Source organism: Lepisma saccharinum, chromosome 3 (genome assembly GCF_977018435.1).
Source record: "Lepisma saccharinum chromosome 3, izLepSacc3.1, whole genome shotgun sequence".
NCBI lineage: Eukaryota > Metazoa > Arthropoda > Insecta > Zygentoma > Lepismatidae > Lepisma > Lepisma saccharinum.
This window is the reverse complement of record NC_139231.1, coordinates 97,423,955-97,439,497: the sequence shown is the minus strand read 5'-3', so window position 1 is coordinate 97,439,497 and position 15,543 is coordinate 97,423,955. Positions and strand designations below refer to the sequence as shown.

At 38.4% G+C, this 15,543-nt stretch overlaps 1 protein-coding gene across 4 annotated transcripts in view; it reads right to left on the bottom strand.

Annotated features, from left to right (window-relative positions):
• Positions 1-15,543, bottom strand: part of side-IV (sidestep IV transmembrane protein) — a 562,494-nt gene that overhangs the window by 82,901 nt on the left and 464,050 nt on the right. For all 4 annotated transcript variants that reach the window (XM_083119011.1, XM_083119014.1, XM_083119012.1 and 1 more), the window contains 2 exons: positions 7,295-7,498; positions 6,384-6,535 (listed from right to left, as the gene is read on the bottom strand). In XM_083119011.1, coding sequence (XP_082975137.1) covers positions 6,384-6,535; positions 7,295-7,498 — 356 coding nt within the window. The remainder of the gene's footprint in view (positions 1-6,383; positions 6,536-7,294; positions 7,499-15,543) is intronic.

The following is a 15,543-nucleotide window of genomic DNA, read 5'->3' as shown; positions in this document are numbered from 1 at the left end:
AATTGCCTCTGATGCATTCTTATTTTGTTTGGTAATAATTACGTCTCTTATCGTTTGCAGCAAGTGATGTATACTTTGAGACGTATTACAAGCAAACTGTAAATTGCCAATAAGTTTAACCATATATTTTTTTCAAACGCTGATTTATGCACCTACTTATAAGTTTGGTGTCACAACTCAATATTGAAATTGGCCTAAAATCTGGGACGAACTTTGGATTTGGCTTTTTGGGAACTAACACTATAACTCCCGTTCTACTGGTCTTCCCTATTATCCCTGTTGTCAACACTTCGTTGAGCCATTTCGTTAATTCGTCTCCTATTAAATCCCAGAAACATTGATAGAATTCTGATGGTAATCCATCTTCTGCTGTAGTTTTATTCCTCGGAGCTTTGAATACTGCATCATGAACCTCCTTTTTACTAAACGGTTGTGTGAGCTCAGTTCTTTCATTTTCCGTCAGTGATGCAGGGAGGTAGTTCAAAAAATTACATTGCGTTTCTGTTGGTTTAAAGGCTTCACCAAGAAGATTTTTATAGTATTGCAAAAACCTGTCGTGTATACTATGAGGGCTAGTGACAACTTCACCGGAATCTAAAGTTAATTTATGAATGACATGACTCCTGGCGTGTTTATGTTCTTGAAGAATGTGACTTAGTGTGGCTTGCTCGTCAGGGTCTATAGGAAGAATCTTGCTCTTTATTATTGCTGCAGATTTTCGTTTCCTATGTATAGAAAGTAATTGCGCTTTTATTTCATTTGCATAGGGACGATCGAAATTACCTTGCAGTGCTAAACGATGGAGATCATTCAAGACTGAATACAAAAAAATATATTTGTTTCTTTGATCTCGACTAACCTCTGCACTGAAAAATTTACTGACCTGACGAAATTTAGGCTTAACTCGAGTTTCCCACCTCTCGATTAGCGTCTTTTGCACTGGCCGAGAGGCCTTGAGTTCGTTCCACGTTTCCCTGATTAGCTGAACATAACTACCATTGTGCAATAATGTGCTATTTAAAAGCCAGTATCCGCTACCTTGTCGGGGTTTGATCAAATCTAAATTTATTTTGAGAATTGGAACACTATGGTCACTAAAGCATACTGGAAAATTCTGAACTCTAATGATATATTCCTGAAATCTGGGTGCGACATAAAACCTATCAATCCTTGACGCACTATTAGAGGTGATATGTGTGTAAACCTTGAATTTCGCCATTGGTGTGTATCCAAGCGTCACGCAGTTGTAACCCCTGCGTTAATTCATAGAGCGCACGTGAGAAGTTGTATCCTGGATTTTGATCTTGTGAACGAATTACGCAGTTAAAATCTCCCACTAGTATAGTGTCTAGTGTGTGGGATGTCAACTCGGGCCCTACAACTTTTGAAAAAAATTCTTCTCTTTCCCGTCTGTTTTGGCTTACTGACGGAGCATACACATTACAGAGAAACACTAAGCTTAATTTGGCACTTATTTGTCTGCCCGTGGGATGGGGCACTACATTACGTAGATCCAAGTGTCGCCTACATGCTATGGCAGTCCCTTGTGCAAAAGGAGTAAAATTGTTGTATACTTTAAACATGCTCAGTTCAAAAAAATCGTCTATGGCGACCTCTTGTAAGAGGGCCACATCAATAGACGATTTAATGAGAAAGTCATTGAGAGCAATTATTTTGGTCTTACTTTGCATTTGATTCAAATTTATAGATGCCAAGGTAAATGTTTGCATGATTATAACTGTCCACAAAAGAAAACTGAACTTACTTACATTCTTCAACATTACTGATCTCTAATTTCTGCCAATAATGCATTAACTATGCTTTCCACTAAATAAATCTGGGGTAAGTTTGTTACTCGTTGAAGGATTCTCTTTAGTTACATTTGCTGAATTACTTGTTAAACTAACCTTTGAAACATCTTGGTTTGGGTACCAGGTTCTACTCTAAATTCGTTATGAACTATTGTGGAACTTACGCATTCACTATTTTTCTTCTTCTTTCTTCGTAGCACCATGGACTCTTCCGCCACTTACCTTAACCTTGATAAAGATCTTGACCGTGATTTCCTAGGAGAGGTAACTACGGGGAATTCTGCCTCCGCGAACAAAGCACTTGGGGGTGGGGGCGGGGGTATGTGATGCATCTCCTCTGAAGTGGTCAATGTTGGCTGCTCCATCTCTTCCCTTCCTGTTGGTGCATTCTTCACACTAACTTCGTGTCTGGTACCTGTCTCCTCGTCGGTGATTCTGGGGCTATCCGTCTTCCCTCCATTGTTATCTCTTGACGCAGGGACTACTGCAACTGATGGAGCTGAATCTCTTGGTTTAGTCCGTAAGGGTAGCACAGTAGGTTCTTATACCATCGGTACATTGTCAGCGGGTATATTAACCGGCCCCTTGAGGGGCTGGTTCCCAGAGGATCGACGCTTGGGACACTGAGCCACTACTTTACCCTCTTCCGAACACGCAATGCAGGTACGAACCTGCCCAGGGTATGTTACTCAATAGGAGTCTCCATTCATGATTACATATGAGTGTATGGATTTACGTAGTATCATTTTGATCAAGACACGTCCAGTTCGAGTGGGGTAAATGTGATCTGCAGAGTATGTCTCGACTTCAATTTTCAACACTTCCCCATAAGACCTCATGACACGACTTATCACTTCTGCACTTAATTCAATTGGGACTACATGGATTCTGACAATTACATGTCGCTGGTGGGCCCATTCCACTTCAACTTTATGTTCACCATCTACGTCACTATAGATTACCTCAGCACCAAAATCATTTAGTAACCATTCTCCTACCAATTTTGTCGCAAATTTCACGTACAAACACTTACGAAAGTAATCTATTTCAAAACTGAGCACTTGGTTCGTAGGCACTTGGTAGACATCATGAAAACATCGATGAAAAGCCAATGACGTAGGTCGCGTTTTGACATCAATGAAAACAAATTGCAAGGTGTTTTATCTTTGTGTATTCATCGTGAACTATTTCATCGTATCTTCACTGGCTCACGGGAATTGTAGTCAAAACCTCGCTTGCACTCCAAAGGAAAAAAGAACTAACACAACACTAGCAGGACCTAGCTAACTAGGACAGTTCGATCACTAAGCCTTCTCACGCGAAGAGCGGAGCTCGCTACGAACTGATTCCTGCACGAGTTGCAGGCAGACTGACCACTCCGCCACAGGGGCCGGCTTAAATATAGAGAAAAAATAAGTACATCCTTTTCCTTATTCCACAATAAAGTTGCCCTTTCTACAGATTCGTAATTGTTTCTTGGTCTTGGGAATATTTCTATTTATTTTTTAAAGATTTTTGACTAAAATGAACGTCGTTAGGTTGATTTTTAATTGACTAATGAGGACGAGAGTGATGAGATGGTACTGGTGGAAGCTCTTAAAGGCACGTCCATGCCCAATCCAGGAAATGAACCATACATATTTGGTGTTAGGTCGTGGGTCGACCACTTAAGGCTCTTGACTATACAGATTATCGGAAGTTCTTATGCAGTTACAATGGCAGAGTCAAAGGTTTTGATATGTAGTTCTGTTTTGGCAAGTCATTCATATACGTATCTCTCTCAATATATGTGTATTTTAGCACAGAACGTAAGGTCTTCTACCACGCCCATATGGAATTCTAAAGGTCGGGAACATAGAAGTGTGAACGGAGAAATTCAGTGTAGAGTGATCGTATCGCCGTTAATAAACAGTATCATACTCTTTGTGAGAAGAGACCTCTCCGATGGCGTCATCGCCCTGTAATCGAGGGGTCCCAGGTTTGATACCCGCTGGAGGCACATAGTGGTTCGGATTCCACTTTAAAACTGTAGGTCCAGTCGCGATTAACCTTACTGTGCATAAAGTGGACTTAAAACACCAACTCAATCAATCAATCTTTAAGAGAAGATGAAGCATCTTCAAGACCATGGAAGTTCCAAGGAACAAGGACGAGGAAGTATCATTAGTTCTTACGTAATTGGATTCGTCATGGACATTGTTGAGGGGTGGTTAAACTCTTGAACCAACTAAACGAAGACTAAAGTTATAGGATGCCATATTTTCGTATAGCTGAAGGAAATCATTCTAATGTTTGGCCAACAGCGTTTCATATGCTATGCAATATTTCTGTATATATGTGCATTCAATTCGAAAGTGTGTGTTCAGGAAGAGGTTTGGTTTAAGCCCAACCGTGACTTTCTTTATTGGGCATTCCTTCCTTTGGTTTGAGTAAACATGGGTTCCTTCTATGCAACATATGTATGGCAGGTATATAATCGTAATTCCAGCTACCGACTCCCAGCGCTTCTATGAAGAGTGGTGTGTTGTCTCCCAGGGGATCTATTTTGAAGAGGATGTAGTTTTGAACATATATGTAATATGAACAGAGTTATGTCTCAGTCTCACTACTTTATTTACAAACCTCGTACACTAAATGTACACAGACATGGGATTCTTCTGGGTTCGGATGAACCTTAGATACGCTCCTGATACAGAGTCTGTAAAAGAGAGAGACAGAGTATATTTCTCCTTTCCCAGAAAGACTTTGAGGTCTCCAATCAGAGTGTGTTCGCACGCCTATGGTCAGGCAACTGTGCTGGCAACGTTGCACAAGGAGAACAAGTTCGAACATATCAACTATAACCCATTTACAGAAATTTATTTTTTTATAGTACTATACGTCACTTTGCCGCATCTTTAGGCTAGTCGATACGATAAAAATGATTGCTTGAAATTCATTAAGAAACATACAGGATAGAACTGACACCCTTAAACTTCGGTAGCGAGATACCTTCCAGGTGGTATTTTGTTAATTTACGTTGCATTGCTACAATTTTGTGCTAATCGCAACGATGATGATTGGATGACACGGATGAAGAGACGCTCGTAAAGAAGACCAACGTCCAGACCAGGATTCGAACCCGCGGTAGCGAAATCGAAATTCAACACTTAACTAGTCTACGGCACTGTGGTTCGGAACCGAGAATAAACTGTATGTCCAGTCCCGACTAGCCTGTCTGAGTCTAAAGTGAACTTAAAAATCGCCTTTAAATTTCCGAAATCCACTAATCAACGCTCTCGGACATAGAAAAGACCCTAAAGAAAGGTACCTCATACGGTGGCGATGTAATTTAATATACAAATCCTGTTCTGCTCATCTGGTCAGCTCAGTCTAGAAATAAAAGCCTCGTCTGGCAATGTGCAAATGGGGTGAACTGAAATTGATCCTGCGACAGAACTCAATAAAAAACCTTTTACCGTTAATGTATTTCACGTGTGCTTTCTCCACGAAGAAGCGAGAAAGTTCCCGGGTTTAGAATCACAATACAGACTGGAGTACTTCGGCAATTAAAAGGTTGATGGAGCCTGACTGCTCCTCGACGACTGTGAATTTTTCAGTGTCCTTTTCCGCTAAGGTGGTATTTTGTATGACCTAATTTTGCTATCAGCAATATTCTGTATATTTTGCGATATTAGTTTGCGGATTAAGTGGAAGGGCCACGGGGGCACGTACCCCTCATAAAAGGAAGACTATGGATGTAATGGAAAGTAATGATATTGTCATATCACAGCATACATATAATGTTGGAAAACAAAACAAGGTAGAATCCTCCAAATAGCTCCTTAGGTAATATAATCTTCAAGATAGCCAAAGAATAAAACAACGCTTAGCACAAATAAGTTATTCAGCACTGGAGTAGCTGGAAACTGGAATATACGCCACCGAAAATCGAATCTAGGAGATCTTGATTACAATACGATTACAATAATACTACACCATTGAGGAAACCTTCACAGGATAAAGTATGAAGGGAGAGAGACATGCAAATTTACAATGATGGAGATAAAGCAGAAATATTTGTACATATACAAGTATTTTTGATATTTGTGACACTATTCCTAGAAAGTGAATTCTCAACTTCCATTCTTTCTTTTATAAATCATAGCTAATAATATTAGAAGTACCGTACAAATGCTTATGGTTTACAAAAATAGCTTATTCTGTTGGCGGTCCAGGCTCGATTCTCAGTGGAGGTACACAGACTCCCTGATGGCGTAGTAGTAACGTTATCGCCTTTTAGTATTAGTATACATGTCCAGTCTCAATTAGCTAATCTGAATGCAAAGTTGGCTTAAAACGAACATTGCTCCCTCCCCCCCCCCAAAAAAAGCGACATAGCGTAGTGTGGCTGCAAGAAAATCTACACATTACATTTCGAATTCTACATCATATGCTTTGTGCATATTCTGTGCCCTTCCCAGAAAATAATTGTATATTCGTGTAATAATGTCAAACGTGCTGTCAAACATCATGTCAAAACTTGTACTGGAGTTTCTCTCTAAGCACAAGAGTGTTTTGAAAGTAACTTACATTTTTGGAGAGCCTCTTGATTTGTCTGCTTCCCTTCCACCACGTGATGACCGCCTGAGGCTTGGACCCAAACGACCGGCACTCCACTTCTATTTGTTTATCTGCGGACACGAACTTGTCCTTCGTTATGATGTTCACCGTCAAAGGCTTCACTGAAAGAGAAAGACGAAGACAGTGAATATCAACAGCAGTTTGAATGTAGCAAATGATTATTAAACATTACAATATATATCCACAAAATTTGTTGACTTTCACATAATATGCAACATGAGTTTTCTTCTTTGTAAATGTGTATCCGTGTGTGTATGGGGAAGTTTGGTTTCTACTGCTTTAAATTGCGATAATTATCTTAAATTTTAAAGTAATATTTTGATGATACGTAAGATATTGCTTTCTATTAATGCCTCTAGTAGGATTATGTCATGAATGGGTTCCAATACTGTACATATAATACAACGCAACACTAAATCGTCCATGCATGCGCAATAATCCTACTCGTTGACCTTGTATCTATACTCTGTCTCTGGAACCTCTGGATCAATAAACGCGTGGGAGTAGAAAATAATGGCATGGAGGGGAAAATGCGACTACAGCTACAAGCAGTTTGTAGCAGCGAGCACTGCTTCGCTCTACAAACTCGTTTTCTCCTTTTCTCTGCCGTTATGCAGAGAAAATAGTGTACATAATATTTTGGAAAGGCGGAGTGTTACATGTATAAAGTTTTTGTGAAGCAAATGCACATTGAGAATGTTTGTGTGATGTAGAATCTATGAAGTTTATGCGAAGTAGATGAAGAAACCTAAAGTGAAACATAATTTCTTTCGGTGGCAATACACTTGTGCGATTCTCACCATGTAATATAATAAACTGAAGGTTCAAATCTAAACAAAAATACACTCAATGGTACTTACAGTTTATATTTAATATAAGAGCCTTGACCTTCGGCACTACGAGATTCGTATTGGAAGCCTGACACAGCAAACGTGAATTTAGATGCTGTCGTCCAACCTTGGGGAAGTTTAAATAGTTGACGGTAAGATTACGTGCTCTGTGTTCGAAGGATTCGTCGATTACTGTATTATCTAAATACCACGTAACGTTAGGCCTTGGTCTACCTGAAAGAGAAGAAACAGAAAACATGAATACCTTATGTGAATATTACAGACTTGATTGGTGAAACTCGTCAATATTTTAGAAGGATTTAGGAAGGCATTAGGATTTTAGCACCCGTGCACCAATTTGTTCAGAAAATACAAAATACTAATTATGCATTTATTATATACTAGCTGATTACCCGGCGTTGCCAGGGTGTTTAATGAATTCTAACTATAGTTTAAATGTAACTAATTTTATTTACAGGTATTTTAAAGTATAAGTACAGCATACAAATTATGAAGTAATATCTTTTACAAATTCACTATAATATAAATTTAACAACAATTTATGAACAATATTTTTAGATCCACCTCCAAGAGCAAGAATAAATAAATTGAACGGCATTGGGAGTGTCACCATTCATTTTAGCGACCCCGAAAACTATGGATTCCACTCTAATATTGGTCGTTTTCGATTATTTTTACAGGTCACTTCCTTCCCACCCCCCACCCCTAGGGGTGTCGTAAGTGTCATGGAGTTGAACGGCATTGGAAGTGCCACCATTAATTTTAGCGACCCCGAAAACTATGGATTCCACACTAATGTCGGTCGTTTTACGTGTCAACCCCTTTCCACCCCCACTTCTAGGGGTGTCAGGATTTTCTTGGAGTTAAACGGCATTGCTAGTGTCCCTTTTCATCTTGTCGAACCAGAAAACTATGGATTTCACACAAATATCGGTCGTTTCCTCCTTCCCACCCCTAGGGGTACTAGAGCTGTCTTGGAGTTGAACGGCATTGGGAGAGTCACAAGTCATCTTAGCGACCAAGAAAACTATGGATTCCACACTAATATAGGTAGTTTTCGATTATTTTTACAGGTCACCTCCTCCCCACCCCCACCCCTAGGGGTGCCAGGGGTGTCTTGGAGTTGAACGGCATTGGGAGTGTCACCATTCATTTTAGCGACCCCGAAAACTATGGATTCCACACTAATATAGGTAGTTTTCTATTCTTTTTACAGGTCACCTCCTCCCTATCCGCACCCCTAGGGGTGTCATAAGTGTCTTGGAGTTGAACGGCATTGGAAGTGTCACCATTAATTTTAGCGACCCCGAAAACTATGGATTCTACACTAATGTCGGTCGTTTTACGTGTCAACAATATTCCACCCCCACCTCTAGGGGTGCCAGGATTTTCTTGGAGTTGAAGGGCATTGCTAGTGTCCGTATTCATCTTATCGACCCCGAAAACTATGGATTTCACACTACTATCGGTCGTTTCCTCCTTCCCACCCCTAGGGGTACTAGGGCTATCTTGGAGTTGAACGGCATTGGGAGAGTCACAATTCATCTTAGCGACCAAGAAAACTATGGATTCCACACTAATATTTGTCGTTTTCGATTCCTTTTACATGTCACCCCTTTCCAACCAACACGCCTAGGGGTGCCAGGGGTGTCTTACGACCACAATATTTCTTTCCACATTGTAAGTCATATGTGTACCAAGTTCGGTCATCGTGAATGTCACCAATTAGCTTAGCGACTCCAAAAACTATGGATTCGACACTAATCTTGGTCATTTTTGACATTTTAATTTTCACCCCCCTCTCAGCCCCCATCCCGATAGGTGATGAACTTGAAGTGAAACGGCATTTGGTGTGTCACTATTCATCTTACAGACCCCGAAGACTATGGATTCCATACTAACATCGGTCGTTTTCGATTATTTTTAAATGTCCCCCTCCCACCTCCCCCCCAAAGGGTGCCAGGGGTGTCTTACCCCGAACAGTATTTCTTTCCAGTTTGAAAGTGATACGTGTTCCAAATTTGGTTGAAATCGCTCCAGGCGTTCGAGAGTTATGCTGGAACAAACATACATACATACATACACACATACACACACATCCATTTTTATATATTAACAGATTTGTCTAACGGAAGAAAAATATATTACCGTATAAGGATCAATAGAACACACACACACACACATCAAATACCGAAATACGACAGAGCGTTTGGACTGCAAGAGTCCCGGGTTGGAATTCCGGGCTGGTTATGCGTTTTTGTGAGTGTTCATCATTAAATCATCATATCGCCACTCATCCTAATCTCCGCGATTAGACAAAAGTGGCAGAAATGCGAAGTAAAATGACCCAAATCAATCAATCAATAACACCCAAATAATCACCTTCTAGTCAGTCACCAGACTGACACTAGTTCAAGAAGGGCCACAAAGGATGAGGAATCAATATATTCAACGAACTACCAAATGATAAATAAAAGCAGAAAATAGAACGACAAGGTTCAAAAGCAAATTGATACAAATCTATTAATGAAACAGTAATTAGTGAATATTTAGATTGTAAATTTTTGAACGTTTTTAATTATATTGTTTGTCATATAATGGGATGAGTAACGCTGTGCCGAACCCTCCAAATACGTAAAAAAAAGTGCTTTATTTTCTGGCATTACGTAACAGTACGTAGTAGCAGTATCTTTCTATAGGTGAGAATAAACCTAATAACTTTTTTTAAGGAAACAAATGTGTGTATGTGTTTGTGTACGATCATACCACATATTTTGAGCAGTTATTATGATGAGCACAATAACAAACCAACTTGAAAAGTACCGGAAACCTTTTTTCCAGAAAAAAAAATATATGTATCAAGTCTTTGATCCATGCATTCTAGTTAGGATTCGGTCCACTGCCAGGCGGAAATCTCGGATTCGATTTCCGAGTAGTTAATCTCAAGTGAGACATTTTGATGATGACAACAACACATTAGAATCCTCTCCGAGCAGTGAAAATCTTGGGGTGTTTTCCGGGAACGCTCTGTGTATATGTGTCGTTGCTTGGGGTAGACAGGAATCTGTGAAGAGAAGGAACATTTTGCTTCGAGCCTGAATAAGCAGAAAGACTGAAACACAAAACCGAACGAAAGAACAAAAAAAATTGAGACACTTTCCAGACGAAGACGTTTAAATTGTGGAAATAATAATAAAGAAAAACTTTTTCCGTGCCAGAGGAGAAAAAGAAGGACGTAATCTTATTGGTTACTCAGATGTTGAATCTTTAATCTTCAGAATACAAGCATCCCGCAGTTTCTTTAAGCAACCAGCTCCCGGTAACAAAAATATTTCTCTTTGAGGGCGTATCCTATGTTATCACAACCGCGATGCTTCATTTAGGACTCTTCTTCATATTGCAAGATGAGAAAAAACAGAGCGAGGAGCGGAAAGGGGAAAATAAGAGCAGAGAGAGAGAGAGATGAAAGAATACAATATAAGAGAGGATATTCAGAAACAAAAGGGAGAGGGAGAAATCGTAGATGAAAAAAACTGGAGCCAAATCTCCCCATTTTTCCACGTTAGATTAAATTTGAATAGCTATTTCCCTTAAGATTACCGTATTCTGGTCCCACGAAGGGACGGAGACAGGGGTATTTTCTCAAAACAAAATTTCTTTCTTTCCTCCACCTCTCTCTGTCTCCCTTCGAGAGTAAAATATGCCAGAAATTGAATTCGCTGTTTTCCTTAGATCAACTTACCATTCGAACACTTCTTTTTTATCTTTTCTCCATTTCTTTCAGATATTTCATTCTGTGGCGAATAATGGAAAAAGACAAATGTTCTTGCATAGAGATTGCTTCTTCATGAATTACATTCAAAGGGTTTAATTTTTTTAGAGCATAAAAACAACGTGTTCGATTTCTCTATACAACCAAGAAACGATATTCAGAAATAGGTTTTTCGATATCTGTTCCTAATAAGAATATCACTGGTTGCTTGCTTGTTTGGTTGTCGAAGTTTGCTTTAAGTTCACTAACAGGGACTGGACCTACAGTTCAAAGCATGCAATGTACATCCTGTGAAGTTTCTCCGACCTTCTGTCAATACAGAATTGGTTCTTCCCTCCCCTAGAAACGAACACTGGCACTTTATCGACATACTCTTTGTTCATCCCAGACGTTGGTAAACTATGGAACATATATTCCAATCGCATAGATATCTACACACCAGCCAGTCCACGAGATCTTTCGTTAATCACTAAACTTTGCTACTCCTAATATGCATCTACAAACCATGAAACATCAAAAGAAACACTACAGCAAAATTTCACATACAAGATAAAACAACGCTAGATCACAAAACTTCGCATACAAAGTTCAAGCGATCATTACCTAAGAACCGAAAATCTACACGTTAGTCAATAATCGCTTTGTGAAATCACAAAATCGCGTCATACGCTAAAATTGACTCCCTAACACATGAATGTCTTATGTTTTAAGCCTTGCGTTTTAATGATCTGCTGGACTTTTGTCCGACACCAGGGCAGTTGTTTTCGATTCCTCTCCTTTCGAAGACCTAAAGTAATATTGATAAAAGATATAAACGGTGAATTTTTATCTGATCCAAGCGATATTTTAAATAGACAGGCGAACTACTTTAATGACCTTTTAAATGTTCACGTAGGAGATAAATCAGAAGTAAATGAAGTTCACACAGCAGAACCTTTAGTTCCAGAACCTGACTTGACTGAAATTAAAGATGCTATTAAAAGGCTAAAGAATGGCAAAGCACCAGCTGAGTAAATTAAATATGGTGGGAATTCGTTAATATGTCAAATTCATAAATTTATTTGTTTAATATGGAATAATGAAGAAATTCCTTAACAGTGGAAAGAATCCATCATTGTTCCTGTGTTCAGAAAAGATTATAAAATGAACTGCAATAATTACCGTAGAATATTTCTCCTCTCAACATTAAAAAAAAATATCTAACCTTCTTCTAACAAGACTAATCCCATTTGCTAATGAAATTATAGATGATTAAAAATGTGTAAACGTAACAGATCAGCTATAGATCAAATACGTATTTCACATCAAACAGACACTTGAGAAAAAGTAGGAATATAATCAAACTGTCCATCAGCTATTCATGGATTTTAATAAAGCATATGATTCGGTTAAAAGGGATAAATTTTATAATACCTATATTAGTATAGTTTGGAATATCTAAGAAGCTTGTTAATATAATAAAAGTATGCAATAATGAAACACAAAGTAAAATTCATGTGGGTATTATGTAATATTTGTGACAAATTTACAATTCATGTGTGGTTAAAACAGGTAGATGCATTATCTTCATTGCCAATTAAGTTTGCGTTAGAATATTCTGTTAGAAAGGTAAAAGAACAAGTGAAGGACTAAAATTAAATGGTGTGACTCAGTTGTTAGCATATGCAGATGATGTAGACTTATTAGGGGATGATATAAATACAATTAAGAATAATGCTAAAACATTTTTAGAATCAGCTAAAGAGATAGATTTGGAAGTTAGCAAAGTGGTGCTTACAGGCTTAAACTAAGTGTTGGGTAATAATCAAAATTTAATTAATGATAACAACTCGTTTGAAATAGTTTCCAAATTCAAGTACTTAGAGGTAATACTATGAAAGTAAAATTATGTTAAAGAGGAAATCAAAAACAGACTTAATTCAGGAAATGCATGTTACTTTTCTCATCATAAACTTTTATCTTCTCGTAAACTAAAAGTTAAAATACACAAAACAGTAATTTCGCCTGTAGTATTACATGTATGTTGTTGAGTTGAGTAGTGGTTTTTTAAGTCCACTTTATGCACAGATAGGCTAATCGGGACTGGGCCTACAGTTTAAAGAGGGATCCGAACCACTATAGGTCTCCTCCACCAGGTTAATAAACCGATACCTATTATATGGATGTGAAACTTGGTCTCTTACATTAAAAGAGGAACAGGAATTTAGAGTATTTGAAAATAAAATCATTAGAAAAATATTTGGATCTAAAAAGGATGAGGTGACAGGTGAGTGGAGAAGGTTACATAATGTAGAACTCAATAATATGTATTCTTGTCCTGATATTATTAGAATAATAGAATCAAGAAGACTTAGGTCGGAAGACCATGTGGAACGAATGGGAGAGGAAAGAAGAGTTTACATAATTCTTGTTGGAGACTTGATGGTAAGATAAGTGAAGGAAGGTCAAGACGAAGATGGAGGGATAACGTTGAGATGGGCCTATAGGAAATCGGTAAGGATGGAAAAGATTGGATTGATCTTGCGCAGGATAGGGACAGATGGAATGCTTGTGTTGCTTCAGCCATAAACCTTCGGGTTTAAGAGAGTTAGTTAGTTAGTTAGTTTCGATGACCGGCATCATATTCCAAAATCTGAAGAAATGTATGTGCTTAGAAATCCTTCTAGAGTATTCACTGAATCTTCGTGTGGTTTGCTATCGTCGTTGTCTAGATAGTTTAATATACTTACGTAGTCACTAAACTGTTCAGTATATCTAAGTAACAGCGAAAGCAAATCACATGAAGATTCAAGTATCTAGAAGGAATTCTAACCATATGCAATTTTTCAGATCTTGGAATAGTCTATTATAGTGGTTTCTCGAAAGGGAAGGAAAATTCGATTGATTGATTTGTTGTCTTAAGTTCAATACATGCACAGTAAGGCTAATTGGGACTGGACCTACAGTTTAAAGTGGGATCCGAACTACTTTTGCCTCCACCGTGTATCGAAAACAGCTCGAGCTTTAAATATTCAACTAATTAATTATGTGTAGGTGTAAGAAGTTGGATGCGAATCACTATGCATGGTACCTTCAATAGGCATCGAACCCGGAACCTTTTCATTACAATACAATAGCTTTACCACTACCCCATCAGAAAACTGAAGCCCGTGCCAAACATTACACACATACGTATTTTATCACATGGTCGTGATTAACCCAGAAAAAAACGGCAACTTTTTATTAAATTTAATTTCTCAGCCATCCGGTTAATACATCATAGTAGTACGCTATGGAGAACCAACAAACAAACATCCATTCACTCATTCATCCCGCGTCGAAAAATAATATTTCATTCCTCCACGTTTTGCCTTCCCCTTGTCGTTAAGTAGGAATATTTAATGAATTCCTGAACAGTCATTCGTACCTCATTTTTTACCCACTCCGAACAATAAATTCATATTTCTGTATACGTGTCCGCCATTACACACTACATAGTTCCTTGAAATATTGCCCGGGTACGCACATGTTGGTGCAGTCGGCATTACATGAACGTTAATTAAATTTACATACGAATCGAGAACAGCAGGACTGAGCAGCGGCGAAAAGGATGAAATTAACATGGATAAAGGATTTATGAGAACAAGCTCGACATCTGGTGGACAGTTACAGAACAACAACGCTGAAATAAACACATCGGAATGAAAGTATGTATTGCTGTTGTGGATTCCCTTTTGAGAGATTTTCAAACAGTTTGCCACCTTATTTTCTCGTGCGAATAGGGAGATTTTGGCCGAATATTTCTTGTGCTGCAGAATAGAATTGGTGCAGATGGGTCTGCCTTCGAATCTTGAATTACGATTTCGTTCTAAGATGTAACACTTGGCATTAATAAAATAAAATATGTATTGCTAATAATAAATACCGTTCTGTTAAGAGGGCGATCTTTGGATCTAACACGACAGTTAACATGGACGTCGCCATAGCTTGACATGGGGTTACAGCCCACCGTAAAATAGAGTCAATTCCCCCTACTGCCGGCTCCACATAGATTTCTTGGGACAATTTCGAATTCGTTTGTGGTGAAGCAAGAGAAAAATAGAAAGAAATTGACAACAAAGAGAAAGAGAAAGATAGAAAAATTAATCAGCTTGGATTTAGGAGAGGGGAGCTACAGTCCTTGTTCTCCACTTGGGAAATATTACCATGAAAAGAGCCACAATAAATTATAAAACGACATAGTTTAAGTATGGTTAAAACATAAATAATATACAAATTATGTGATATAAATTGACCTGAAAGTTACATTTGAAATTACTTGTAGGGCTCTCTATAATATTGCTTGTTTGAGCCTCGATCTGTACGAATTCAGGTCTGAGTAAGAATGAAAGAAAAAGAGGAACATGGAAACAAAGGGAGGAATAGACAGGTCGTAAGAAATAAAGAATAAAGGAAATTAAGAGTTTCGTCTCTTAAGAGAGCGAAGGTGAGGATATGTGTCAAAATG